Here is a 13,805-nt window from a genome sequence, read left to right as displayed (position 1 = left end):
CAATGGAACTTGCAATCTTTTTACAGTTGTTGCTGTTCCAAATTTTTTAGCGTCCCTTTTTAACTGCTGATAGCAACATTGAGAGTGTTCCTGTAAAAAAAGAGTTTCATCAATGCCAGTTTCTTTTTGTACCTGTGAGCATTACATGAGCCACACAGAATCATGTTAGGAAGTAGCGTTCAAGCGATAACATATAATGATCCTCATACTCTTTCAGCGGCCCTTTTCCTCCAAAACAGAGTCCTTTGCCTGTGGCCTGAATGTTATTTATTAGATGGGTAACGTTGCACTAGACATCTTGCTCTATTAAAATGCAAATAGTTCACTTGCCCTTGGCTTACCAAGTAATTCTGATCAGTCTGTATCAGTGAGCCATTCCTTTCGTAATTCACAAGTCTGATTTCCCTTCCGTACTCGTATAATTTGCAGCCTTTGTTAGAAGTAGATTTTGTTTCTTTTCAACCTATTAATAAGGCTAAGTAAAGCAAAGACAAGAACTGGTTGCTGGAAGGAAGATCCTGATGGAAATACACTCAATTAAGCACCATTTAAAATTAAATTGAGACCTATGAGTTAGCCACATTTTAATCCATTTAATGTGTGCCATGTTGATTTTTGTATTGTTTTAGTTTTCAGTCAAAATATTACGCAGTATCAGTCAAATGCCTTACACAGTCCAAGTATATATGACAACAATACTACCTGTGTCAACCAGGCCTGTCACTTCAAACAAACATACCAAATTTAAAGATTTATACTTATCTGCTCTGAATTCACATATCCACGGCAAAAGTAACAAACACTGGCCAGGCTCCTTACACAGGAAGGCACACCATTCAGCTTAAATGGACTCTTTTTTAATTCACTCATTTAGAGGCAATTGTCATTATTTTCTTGGGGGGCAGGGGAGGGAAACGCCAATGCACCACATTGTTTTCACTAGCCTGGAAGAGAAAACACTTATATATATATAGATATATAGATATATAGATATGTATATATACACACACATATCTATGTGTGTGTATATATACGTGTGTGTGTATATATGTATATATACACACTAGTGTATATATACACAGAATATACATATATGAATATACAGAATATATGCACACACACTTTGCTCAGATTTGTTTACAAAATATGTAGCATTTTTATACCATCCAATAAGAGGTACATGATTTTAAACAAATCTTATAGAAATGACATGTTATTGGAAATTTACACGTAAAAAAATCCAGCACAAAAAAATCCAAAAGCTAAAACAAGATTTTGCTACTAATCAGTGCTTCTATCACCCTTCAAGAAAAGAGAAACACAGTTATTTATATGTGATGTAAAGGCAACATTGAGGGGTTTTTTGCTTTTTTTAAATTAACCACCAAATTTAACCCCCTAAAATTACAAAGAATCGAAGTCCATTTACAGATCAAGTGCAGTAAACTAAATGTTCCTTCAGCACAAAGCAGCACTAGAGAAAATAACTGGGAGAGGGAAGGTGGAGGCCAACTGGCTTAGCTAGGGAGGCAGCAGGTGGCTTCTGCAGTGGCCACACAGGTCAGAGTCTCCATCCTGAAGCACAGACAGAACTGAAGACTATATTTAAATAACGGTCACACAGAGCTGATGTTCAGGCCTTTGCCTAGCTTCTTTCAGCAGTTTGACAAGTGATTTATATATTTTTATTATGCTGTATCCAATGGGCTGGTTTTGCTTTTGCAGTGGCTTGTCACTGAGAGGAGTCATAAGGAGGATCTTGCAGACAGTTCTGCCACTAACATTTACCACAGGTACATGACACTGCAGTGGTCAGTGGCAATTTTGAAATGTTTACACTGGACAAATGTGTGTTCCAAGCGTCCAAAATGGTTTGAAAGAACATACGATGCAGGTGGGGAGCGGACGGCCTGGAGAATCCATTGCATTTACAGAAATGGAACTGCCACTTTCAATCACGTGGCATCTCCCCAGTTGTGTGAAGAGTTTGGTGTCAATGTCAGCTGAACTCAGTGAGGAGTGGCTGGCCTTCGCATCACGTCTGTGATCCAAGCAGGTTGCGGAGCCAAGAACATGCTGCTAGCAGAAGGGCAGTCTACAGCTGCAGATGACAGCTGTCATGCAGTCAGCGATGCCTTATAGATGTCACCTGTAGGAACCATGCGTTCCATGCTAATTCACCTGAAGTCCCGTAAACAGTAAAAGGAAAAAAAATGAAATGAAAGGGCCAGGAGGATCCGAGTGTAAGATTACTATCCTTTGAATGTAGTGTCATTGTAGTTGTTAAATAAGGGGCTTGACCAGGAGGTCTCTATTTTATCAGGTGAGCTGGAGAAGAAGCTCTTGTCTTGTGAAAATGAAAAGGAGATCTAATGCTCCTTGTGCTAAGTTTTACAAATTAAGATTTCTGTACTCAGAAGGTAATTTTTCAGATGAGAAATCTGTTCAAGTCACGCTGTGTAAAAATGTAAAGAGGCAGACAGGAATTTTTCAGCCATAACCATAATACCAAGGACCAGACTCTGGAACATGAAGTCAGGAAAGGCTTGATTTTTAAGGAAGGCCCGGCTGGATCATACTGTGCTGGCAAGCAGAAGTGGGGGTAGTTTCTCCATTCTAGAAGCTGGTTTGGAAAGTCATTTCTGAGGAGGTGGTAAGAGTGACCTGTTCACAGGCCCTTTTTTTGTGGATGGAGAGGAAAGACTGGGAAGGAATACAAATCTCCACAGTGGTCTGCAATCCAGCTTGGGAACTCAGTGTTGAGAAGGGATGGGGCCAGATGTGTTCAGTATTCTTAAGAACCAAAAAACATGTCCATTGCAGCCTGTTGTTGCAGGGGATAGAGAACTTATTCCATTATTTGTAACATGTTCTATATGCCAATAACCCCAGCTGGCACATACAGCAAAAGAGATACATTGTATGTGAAGATTTAACACATCTCACACAGCCATCCAAAGAGGCATCCAGGGAAGAATATGGGGAATGAATTCAGCTATGTTCTCAGAAAGTCTGAATGTCTCCCTGGACTGCAGGCACGCACTGCACCAAATACATCAGAAAGGCAGCCTTATCTTGGATGCCGGGAGTGTGGGGGCTAGTGGAGGAGGGATCATTTTCCTGTAATAGGAGCAGGGAATATCTCAAAGTATAGAAAGGTGCCTCAACTCCACGAAGACGGCAGTGGAGAGGTTCAGAATCTAGAGGAGAAGGGTGATTCTGGTGACCCCTTGCCAAGGAGGGGGCATCCTGCCACGGAGAGCCAAAAGTTTTCCAGATGTATGTAAGAGCATGTGCACAAGGCAAGCGAATGAGCGCAAACAGGGTTATGGAAAACATTAAGAGAATCACTCCATGGGTGGCTTGTGGCTCGACAACAGGATTGGCTAGGTAGAGGAGCACACAGCACAGGGGCACCTCAGAGCTGGAAGCCTTCCATGGGAGCCTCACACTGCTGGAAGATGTACTGTTGCTGGTTGAGATCCACCTGTGGGGCAATGCTGCTGTCTTCATCCTCTGTTCCAAAGTAGTGCTCGATCAGATCAAAGGCCTTCTGATAAATCTCTTGATTCTCATGGCTCTGCAGGAATTCAATCTTGTCCAGGCCTGCAGAGAAAAGAAGTACGTAAAAGTTACAGCTCGGTGAAAGCATATGACCATGATCATTTTCAGTCCGCTGTGAACATCAAGTTCCGTAACAATTCTCTCCCACCTTCAGAAAGAACAAGTCTGTTACCCAACTTGTAGTCTCCCCACCAAAGGAAAAACAGGCTGAACTACAGAGTTCCCTGTAACTGTGTGATGTGTTTCATACCTTCTGTCTGCCTCTACCCTCTCGCTCAAAAAATAAAATCAACAAGCTTGAATGTGTAAAGAACAAGGCCTCAAAGACTTCTTCTGAAGAGACCTTTAGGACCATGTTTCCTCAAAGAGTGCTTTTTTTACAAGGACCATGACTACAAAATCACATCACTGCAAGTTCGAAGAGACTTTTGGTAATTATCTAGTTCAAGCTGCAGCCCAGCTCAGCACTGTTACCAACACCAGATTATGTCAGCTGTTTCTAGCCAAGTCTTCAAAGCTTCCAAAGACAGAGACACTCCATTACCTAATGTGTATCATGTATACACAATGCAGTTAAAACTCATACAACCAGCTTTTGGGCAGATATTAAGCAGATGGGCAAACTCCGGCCTTGTAGTCAGAAACAAAGGAAGCGATACAGCAAGCTAAACTATCTTTGATACCTAAGAATGATGCTAGAATGAAATCCAAGTCTTAGACACTCTAGTAAGTCTCTAATATTGGGAATTGTAGTGGCTTTCTTGTCTGCTCCTTTTAATATGTATGAAGACTAAAGGAAGCAATTCTCTGATGCTTTATAGACATTTCTGCACCACTGACATGAAAAGGGAAGTTCAAACCTAGAACCAAGCAAGAACAAATGCTATTCTGATATAACTCTTCCCTGGAAGTCAAGGCAACCATGAAGGGAACCATGGTTCAAGAAACCATGTTCACTGCTACTGTCCCTCTTCTATGTTGCTCTTGATAACCCAATTCTATTTTTCTTAATAAGTACTTGCCAATTGACAAGGAAACCCACCTCAAGAGCAGCAGTACCTCAGAACTGGGATGAAATGATGCCAAAACCTCAGCACAGTAAAGGCAAACAAGAAAGTTGCTGCTGCTGCCATCATTCTACAGGGCAGCAGACAGGGAAGGCAAAGTTTTGAAATCTGAGCTACAAAGCAGTGCACCTGAACTTTTATCTGCTGTGGAGGGAAGATACTGAGCCAGAAGGCTCCCTCAGTGTGGAAAGAAATTAAGAAAAGACACACTGTCTCCAATCTACCTGCAGACAAAGCTAATGTAAAACATGGAGTACGTTGGTAAATGGAGACTTGTCAGTTCAACAGTTAATTTTTAGGTAACAGTGACGAGGAAATTAATAGAATTTGGTCTACTGAAACTCTAATGGGTTCATGATCATTGTTTTAACCCCTGACTTCCACAGATGTTTTGCTCATACCATACGCTTCTTCAATAAGAGCACAGTAAGGATTAATGCCAGTGCCACTGCGTTTGGATTCCTGCTCTCCAAGTCTCAGGATGTTCTCCAGCCCATTCAGTGCTACTTGCACAATCTTTGAGTCCATTACTGTAAGAAGGTCACAGAGTGGTTTGATGCAACCCAGTTCTACTAAATACCTGAAAAACAACACATGGAACCCAGTAAATTGTTTGCAAAATGATAACCAGTGTAGCCAAACAATCAGATAAGGTATCAACTTGATTAGAGAAACTGGAGAAGTTATAGACCTCTATTTGTATCTATCCAATTCTGCTGAAACACCGAAAATAACTTTAAAATACTTTCTCTCTAGATATGAAATAATAATTTAAGTTTGTAAATTATTTATGTTTTTACAAATATAATTTATAAATACATTTTATATTAACACCAACTATATTACTTTATAATTTTATATATTTGTAATTTTATATATTTATAATTTTATATATTTATAATTTTATTTTATACAGTATTGCATATAAGCATAATGTACTGGTATAAGTTAAACAGGAAAAACAATGCAAATGATGCCCTTGTCTGAAGGGCTGAGCTGTTCCTCTTCAGACTTTGTTATACTCTACAACGATCACTAAGAAATGAGTTTAAAAGTTGCATTTAGGTTTTTTCACATAAGAGAAATGGTTCAATTAATTATTACAGCTGAATTTCTTATGTGATTTATCCCTAAAGGAATGAACGGGTCATTCATGACTCAGTACAAAGATGTGGTCTCTCTGGAGACAAACACTGAAAGCATGCAGAAAGATTTTCCAGTTTCTAGATTATTAGTTTGATTTCTTGCACAAACACTAATTCACTCAATTGCATTGAAAGATGTGAACTATTTCATACTTAATCTGTTCAGCAGAACCTCCAGATGTTGCATTTGTGATTGCCCAAGCAGCTTCCTTCCTTGTCCGAAACTCAGCCGTTTGCAAAATATTTATAAGAGCTGGAAAGATATGGGCATCTATGACTGTCTGCAAAAGGAAATTACATGTCAGGGTTATAATAAAAATTAGAAATAACTTCCTTGTCTTGAGCTAGTTAATGCCTGTGCTCAGCACAACACAATAAACAATAAAATGTTAACTTATCAAGGGGCAAAAAAATCAGGTTTCAGCTTTACATTCAAAACCCTAGTTATTGCCAGGGTCTTTGCTTATCCCAAAAGAATTCAAAACATATTCAGACTGAAGTGACTGCCATATCTAATGTGTTACTTAATCATACCGCGACAGCAAAAGAATGCCATACTTCCCTTATTTCTTCCAGGTAGTGAATCACTCAGTTATTAAGTCAGTAAACCACTAAGTTGTTAAGATCCCCTAAACAGAGAAAAAACTTCATAAACCTGCGTGTCATGCTACACTTGCGTTGTGTGAGACAATAGAGCAAAGAGAGAATGTATTGTGAGAACTCCTCAAAACAAGCAAGCACCAATACATTCTTTCCTGGTGAAAAGACAAAGCAACGGATGGTTCAGTAATATGGTTAACGGCTTAGCCCACCACACTGATATAAGTCAAATGAGTATTTAGTCAGCAGCTCCAAGTTTCTACTAAGGTCCTCTGGGAAGAACCTTTTGCAATAAGACACAAATGAAATTGGTTTAGTTACACACGTATGACAAGGATCTGAACCACTTTCAGAAGGCTCATTCAAAGAAGCAAGAGCTTAGGATTACATTTTTTAAACGACTCTTTTACAAATCCAAGTCATCACATAACTGGTAAATGCAAATTCAAAGAAAACCAAAGAGATCCTTTTCAAGAAGCTCTGCAGAATAAAACTAACAGATTACATACAGCAAAAAGCTATAGTCAGTTCACGGTGCAGATGGTTCCCTAGTAAAAAAAAAAAAAAAAAACCAACCAAACTGTGTGATATTCTTTTACCCTTCCTGTTTGTCTGGGCATCTGCACTGCATCTATTTTGTAAATCCATACCGCGTACCAGTTGTATCAATCGTCCCATGAACACTGTCTCCTTTACCACATAATCTGCACTTCTAACACAGCAAGCTGGGGCCCTCAAGGAAAACCACTTACACTTCCAACATGCCATGTTATATTAGATTTCTACTTTGCAAAGAATATTTGAAAAAAGTCCTTAACTGAAATTTTTGAACATGAATGCTGGAAGTGGTATGCCATAAACAGGAGCCATCTATTTTAAAAAACGGACAAAATAAAATATCTTCAAAAAATAGAATGCATTCCTCCCCACCCCCCCCATATGTTACTGGGAAAAACAATTTTTAAACATATACAAAAGCAACAACCTGTAAGGGTACATGGAACATGAGAGCATCTGCTTCATTAAGGTTATCAGATCAAGGACCTTTTCAGCTCAAAGGGAGATATAAATAACAGGAAAGTAATAAATAAAACACATGGTGACACAAACCTGATAGGCAAGGGATAAGAGAGACAATCACAAAGAAGGAAAGGCTCAGTCACTAATTAATGGGCCATTAAGAAACTACAGGCATGGCTTTGCAGAGAGCCAGCCTGGACTTTGTAACTGATAAGACAGGGACAAGCAAGACTGTGCAAAACTTAGTAACGAATCTTTTCTTATCTATCTTACATTGTAACCTCCCTCTCTAACCTGCATGAGTGCTGTAAGGATTAGGTGCTTGCAACCGAGACCAGCATGAGTGAATTTGGGCCAGGAACTGGATCAGACATCAGGAGACACCCCTGTGTCTGGAAGGCCAGCAACTGGAGCGGGTGGGGGTCTGGGCACCAGTAGCTGGAGGGGCTGTAGACTATGGAGCATGTTTCTTGGGTGCCCATAAAGGGTGAATTCAGGGCCAGCAACTGGTGTCAGACCTTGGGAGAAGGGGCTTCTGCAGCTGGAGGAGGTGAGGGTCCCAGCATCAGCCACTGGGGCAGGATCACAGTCCATAGGGCCTGTGTGTCTGGATGCCAGCTGCTAGGGGCACTGGGGTGAGGCTGAGGGAGGCTCTCAGCACCTCAGCTGGAGTAGGACTGCAGGTCACAGGACCTACATGCCTGGGCACCAGCTCCATGCGATGGGGGCATTTACATCATCCTCAAATGTGGTGGCTGGAGTGGAGGATCACGATGTACATAATTTGCTGGGAAACTGGACTAGGTGGCAAGAAGGAGGCCCAGGATCCAGGCATGGGCAGAGGGCTTGTACTCATATTCAAGGGGTCTGCAAGTGTGGGGATGCTTGAGACCAATGTGTGTATCTGCTTGCTAGTGAGAATCAAGCTGAACTAGCCGGTGACTAGGAGCCAAGTACAGCAAATTAAGAGAGCTCAGGAGCCAGCCATGGACAGCAGATGGGCAGAGAGCCCACACTGACATTCGAAAGATCTGTGAATGTAGGTGTGTGCTTGTGGACCTAGAGAGTGAGGGCATGTGTGTTTTCACTAGTGAACTTCAGTCTTGGTGACCCAGAGAGGATAAAGGGGACTTGGCAGTCTACGCTCACATTTTATGTCAGTCCAGGTAGTGCTATAACAAGGGTGGCGTTGAGGTGGAAGCCCTTAGAAGAACAGCGTGTTAAGGGATGTTAAGTATTCTCTACCAAAAGACCTTGATATAGATCTAGGATAGGATACCTGAGGGCATTAGTATTTTACTATTCTGGCAAAGAATAAGTAAAAAAATCTCATTATTGTTTCTTAAATCCTCTCCCCAAAAGAAAACTTTTACATGAGATTTATTTCCTTAGAAAGTGCCTTCTTAAAACCAACTTCTTAAATAAATACTAAGATCAGAGTACATTACATGATAGCATGGAACTAAGTCACCACATCTTTGCTGACAGGCAGTAACATACTTCAAGTCTTCTTAATGCCAAAACAAAAAAGTTACCTTAAAATGTTTCAATTTAAACTTGTGAAATAGTAGGAGAATTCCAGAACAAAGGGAACTAGCAATGGGAGGGCAGCAAGTGGGAGAATCCCAAAAGATTGTTATTGTTTTCCTTCTGGCTCAATCAATTTAGAACTCTTTGCCTTAATGCAATGGAGGGTAAAATTACTCTTCTCAGAGTGGAGAAATGTGCCCCTGAACCTTTTCAGAAGGAATGGAATCCAGATCTCGTATCTCTTGGGTGAGTGCTCTTATTTCTAATTCTCCTTATTTCTATTTATTTCTATTTCTTATTCTATTGTACAAAAGGCTACAAGCACCTTGTTTACTTTCTGCTCTACAGTGAAGTTGGCTATCTTTACCCAAGCAGAACAGGTTAAAGCACCACGATGAATTGCAGCCTCTTATAAGGCACTTCACTGAAAGAGACTGGGCTCAAGAGAGAAGCGCATTATCAGTCACTATATTTTTATGTTTCCTACTGCTCCACATGCAATGTAGGTGTTGTCACCACCTCACCCTAGCATGAGTGCCAGTTAAAAGTACTTCACTGTGCCTCTGTAGTACAGCAAAGTTTTTCAACTAGCAGTCTGTTGACAGTTGAAACTCTCAGAGCTTAAGATTTTTTTTAAAAATATACATTAACTACGTCAGAAAATAGTTTCTTTAACCTTGATATCTTCATTAGATTTCAAAAGTCCAGTTAAGCTCAACAAGGGTGGAAACAATAAAGCATTAATACAGGGAAAGTGCTAGCAGCATCTATTATTTACACCCCATGTCTTGCAGCCTTGCCCACAGCAGTTACTCTTGAAAGCAAACTTAGAGTGCCTAAGGATCCCTAGCTCTATGAGATTTTATGTGGGAACAACAGTTATTGTGGAAACAGGCCGTGTTTCCCTTTCAGTTAAATTCCTTCTAAGTGATAAAACAGTAAACTACTGAAACAGAATTTGGTTTTGTTTTTTTCTTGAAGAAAAGCAAACCTCAGAGCAAAACCCTAAAGGACTGTGGCAGGATGATGTACTTAAAACTTCTGAGGAGTTATAAAGTATTAATTCAAATTACTTTCCTTTTTTAGCATTACTATACTGTGTGTTCCTGACGTGGAAGTGTGTTGAAGACTAAAGTAATGTAGAACATACAAAATGCTCAAGATAAGCATAGCTTTCAAACAAAATGAACACAGTTAAGGGATTTCAGTTCAACAAGAACTTTAAAAACATGTGAAAGAAATAAAAAGGAAATTAAAAAATTCAAGTTGTAAACTAAGGACTAATGTACAAACAACTGCAGATCTCACTCTCCATCACCTGTTCAAATGTTCCACTATTCCTTGAAAAATGAAAAGTGCCTTGGCCATTCATGAAAATAGTGGGCAACTGCCTCATAGGTGCCATAAAGTAAAGGGTGTTTAAACATTCTTTTTGAGCAGTTGATGCGTTGCAACACTCATGTTTATGCCCTCTAAATGTGACCTGAATTTTTCAAGGAGTATAAGAGCAGGCCAACAGGGCAACCAAAGCTTAAAGAAACACTGCAAAACCTGTATCATTTTTAGCAGTTTTATATGGATTTTTCCTATCCAAATCACTCTTCTGCTTGCATGCAAGAACAAAACATTAACATCCTGCTTCCAACAGCAGTCAACAGCAGATGCACAGAGAAGTGTACACTCTAGTCATGTTTATTTTTCTTTTTCTCCTTTTTAAGTATTCACAGTTGCAGCAATGAGTTCCAGTTAGACTACACCTCTATGAGAAGATATGTGCTTGTTTGTCCTAAACACAGCACCAAGTGATCTCTCTGACGCCTCGTTCTTCAAGGATCTTGCTCAAAAATCAAAAGACAATCACTCCTCGTTCACCTTCTCAGATGTCACTTGTGTTTCTACAGCATTCTGCCACATCTCCCTTCACCTGTCTCATAGCCTACAAAGCTGTTCCTCATATGGAACCCAGTTGACATTTTATGGTCCTTCCTTACCACCCACTCCCACCATATCCTCTGAAGATAGATCTACATTCAGGGCAACAATGAAGATTTATACTAGAACAAGAATAAGGATTCCCCTTTTGCTTTTTTTATCCCTTTTCTGATGATTCCTAACATTCTCATTGGTTTTAGGCTGCTACTACTAGGCACTGAGGTGGTATCTTCAAAATACATCAGAAATCTCTTTTCTGCATAATAAGCAATCCAGAGCCCACCTTTTAATACATTAAACTAACACTGAAATTTTTGCCCAACTGCATCCATTCGGATTTGTTAGAACTGAACTCCATCTTGACTTGTAACTACGAGTCTTTCAGGAAACTGAAATTGAATTTTAATTGAAATCTGAATTTTCAAATTTAATTTGAGATGGAACTGAATTGTAATGCTCAGTCCTTCAGCAAATCTGGCGCTCACTTTTGAAGTGTCAACTTTTTTGTGCTTGTTTTTTCTTTTTTTTTTTTAAATATCCCTGTGCTGTGGCCCTCCAAGATAGTTGCCTGTCTCTTGGAAATAGTCTTTTTTTTTTTTATTTTAATCGAGCTTCTTCACTTTATAGTATTTGATTTTTTAAAGAGTGAAGCTAGATAGAGAAATGAATTTTCAGAGTTTTATTAAATCTCCATGGATGTTGAATCTAAATAGATTGTAGCCACTGTCAGGCAGCAGGTCTTCAGCAGTAGTATAGGAAATTAGTATTTTGAGCTGGTCAATACCAAGTGAATTTGCTTTTCCCCCTTTGGGTTCCCACAAATAAATCACTTACGGTATGCAAAAATACACATATACATTTAGTATGCAAGTGTTGGCATCATGTGTCAACATATGATTCATCACACAAATGTGAAAGCAACCAAATCTTACATGACTCTTCTGCTCCTGCAAGCTCTCTCATTACCTGTAACAAATCAAGATTACAGTCACCACCCTAGCTGGCAGCTGTGAATACAGCCCTACTGCTATGATCTCCTCCTGGCTGGAAATTTCAGTTCATAGAGGCTTCTCAGTTACTTGTGTTCCAGTCACCTTGTTTACTCATTCAATTTACAACTGCTTTTTAAATAACATAGCAAATATTTGTAAGCCAAAGCTACTTAACGTGGCACAAGTACAAAACCATTGCCATCTGAGAGCCAGGAAGGAAGCACTTTAGATCTCAATTCTAATGCACTTTTATGTTGTTGACACAGACATCTAAGCCTGTGTGTGAAGCAAACTTCTCGCCAGTTTACACAAGGTTGCTACTGCTGTCAGGAAGAACCTGCACTATAATAAAGACCACCTTGTTGAGGTGTATCCAGCTTACAGGGTCTGTCCTACAAAAAAATATCACAATATATATCACTGACAGCTGAGGTTTTCAGGCAGAATAAAGGAATTAAAGGTATTCTAGCTCTGCTGCCCTCAATGCGGTATGATGTATGAGATTCACCATATACAGAAGCCTGAAAACAGATTTTTGTACTTAAACACAAACTTAAACCTGGAAATCATTCATCTTTGACTTTAGCTGATCCTCAATCAAATATGACCTTGTCTGCAAGGCCGTATTTTGCTCCTAATTGAGAAACTTTTTCAGGTCCTGCCACCACAAACAGCACACGAAGATTTTAGACCACTGGTGTAAACTATGCCATAAAGCAAACACACTGAAATATAAGTAATTTGATACACAGATTGCCTGTGTAAATCACAGCTCTTCGTGTGAATCATGTTATTCCTTTTCCCTGTCCCCAGACCTACCATGGTCTTGTCAGAGAAGAGCCTCTGACAATTCTCAGCTTATATCTTTACCCCAATTTGTAAAAATGTATTCCATTCTAGAATTTTAAAAACCAACAGGCAATGTATCATTTGCTACACTTGTCCACGTCACATTTCAGCAAGGACAGGAAACCCTAAAGAAGGAAAAATATGGCACAGATCCTGTAGCTATTGTGCCTAGCCATACTCAGTTTTCCAGATGTTCTTGTGAGAATTTAAGGTACAGTAGAAAAAAAGTTGTAAGTTTCTTAACCTGTCAACACGAGAGAACTCCTATGATGTCTTCACTGTCAGATATGGATGATTGTGTCTGATGTACTGCCTTTCATAGCTTTTCAACAGGTTGCGAAGTTAGACAGAGCATTTTCTGAGGTATGTGATAGCCTTTCATACCCTTCAGAAGGGTCGACAGTCAGGAATTAGCTTCAGCTGTGCAGTTCTCCTTCTGATTCCCAGGAAGATGTAGTTCCCCTTCTCCCTGACTGGGGAAGCTATCCACTGAAGTACAGCAAAGCTGTATACAAACTAGGAAATTAACAAACAAAAACTATACTTAGTGACAATCATGACTGCATCAGGATATACACATCCAACCCAAACCTTAAAAGCACAGAAATAAAGAGGGGAAAGACTGCTGTATTCCACCATGCTTTCATGTTGCCTAAGCACTGTTGATAACACACTCTGAAAGGCTTTCACTTCCACCTTTAGTGTGGGGAGGGGGGAAAACCAAACCTCCTGTGCTTTAATATTAGTTACAAAAGAAAGTTCAGCGTTTACTTTCACATACTTCATGCATGCTAACTTATATTGCCTTAACACTAGAAAGAGTTTACTTGACTATGTTTGAGTGCAAATCTAATGGTGATAGGCTGCTGTCTTGTCTTTTAGAAATGGCAGTGAAAGCCTTTGGAGTGTGCTACCGAACAGCATCGTAGGCAGTATGAAAGTGGAAATGAATATAGAAGTCCTTCCCTCTAAATTTATATTTCTATACTTTAGAGTGGGTGGATGGAAGAAGTGTAACCCAATGCAATCTTAAACAACACTAAATATAGCTCTGTCTGTTAATATCAGTTAGGTAAAATACCTATTAGATTTACCACAATATTTAA

The 13,805-nt window shown here is 39.7% G+C and overlaps 1 protein-coding gene across 3 annotated transcripts in view; it reads right to left on the bottom strand.

The window, feature by feature from the left end:
• Nucleotides 1-485: 485 nt before the first annotated feature.
• KPNA1 (karyopherin subunit alpha 1) overlaps nucleotides 486-13,805 on the bottom strand; it is a 52,411-nt gene continuing 39,091 nt past the window's right edge. For all 3 annotated transcript variants that reach the window (XM_075764305.1, XM_075764294.1, XM_075764316.1), the window contains 3 exons: nucleotides 5,930-6,057; nucleotides 5,033-5,211; nucleotides 486-3,606 (listed from right to left, as the gene is read on the bottom strand). In XM_075764305.1, the coding sequence (XP_075620420.1) occupies nucleotides 3,419-3,606; nucleotides 5,033-5,211; nucleotides 5,930-6,057 (495 nt within the window). In that variant the 3' untranslated portion in view covers nucleotides 486-3,418. The remainder of the gene's footprint in view (nucleotides 3,607-5,032; nucleotides 5,212-5,929; nucleotides 6,058-13,805) is intronic.

The sequence above is a fragment of the Balearica regulorum genome, chromosome 1 (assembly GCF_011004875.1).
Source record: "Balearica regulorum gibbericeps isolate bBalReg1 chromosome 1, bBalReg1.pri, whole genome shotgun sequence".
NCBI lineage: Eukaryota > Metazoa > Chordata > Aves > Gruiformes > Gruidae > Balearica > Balearica regulorum.
The sequence above is the reverse complement of the archived record's forward strand: the minus strand, read 5'-3'. Positions and strand labels throughout refer to the sequence as shown.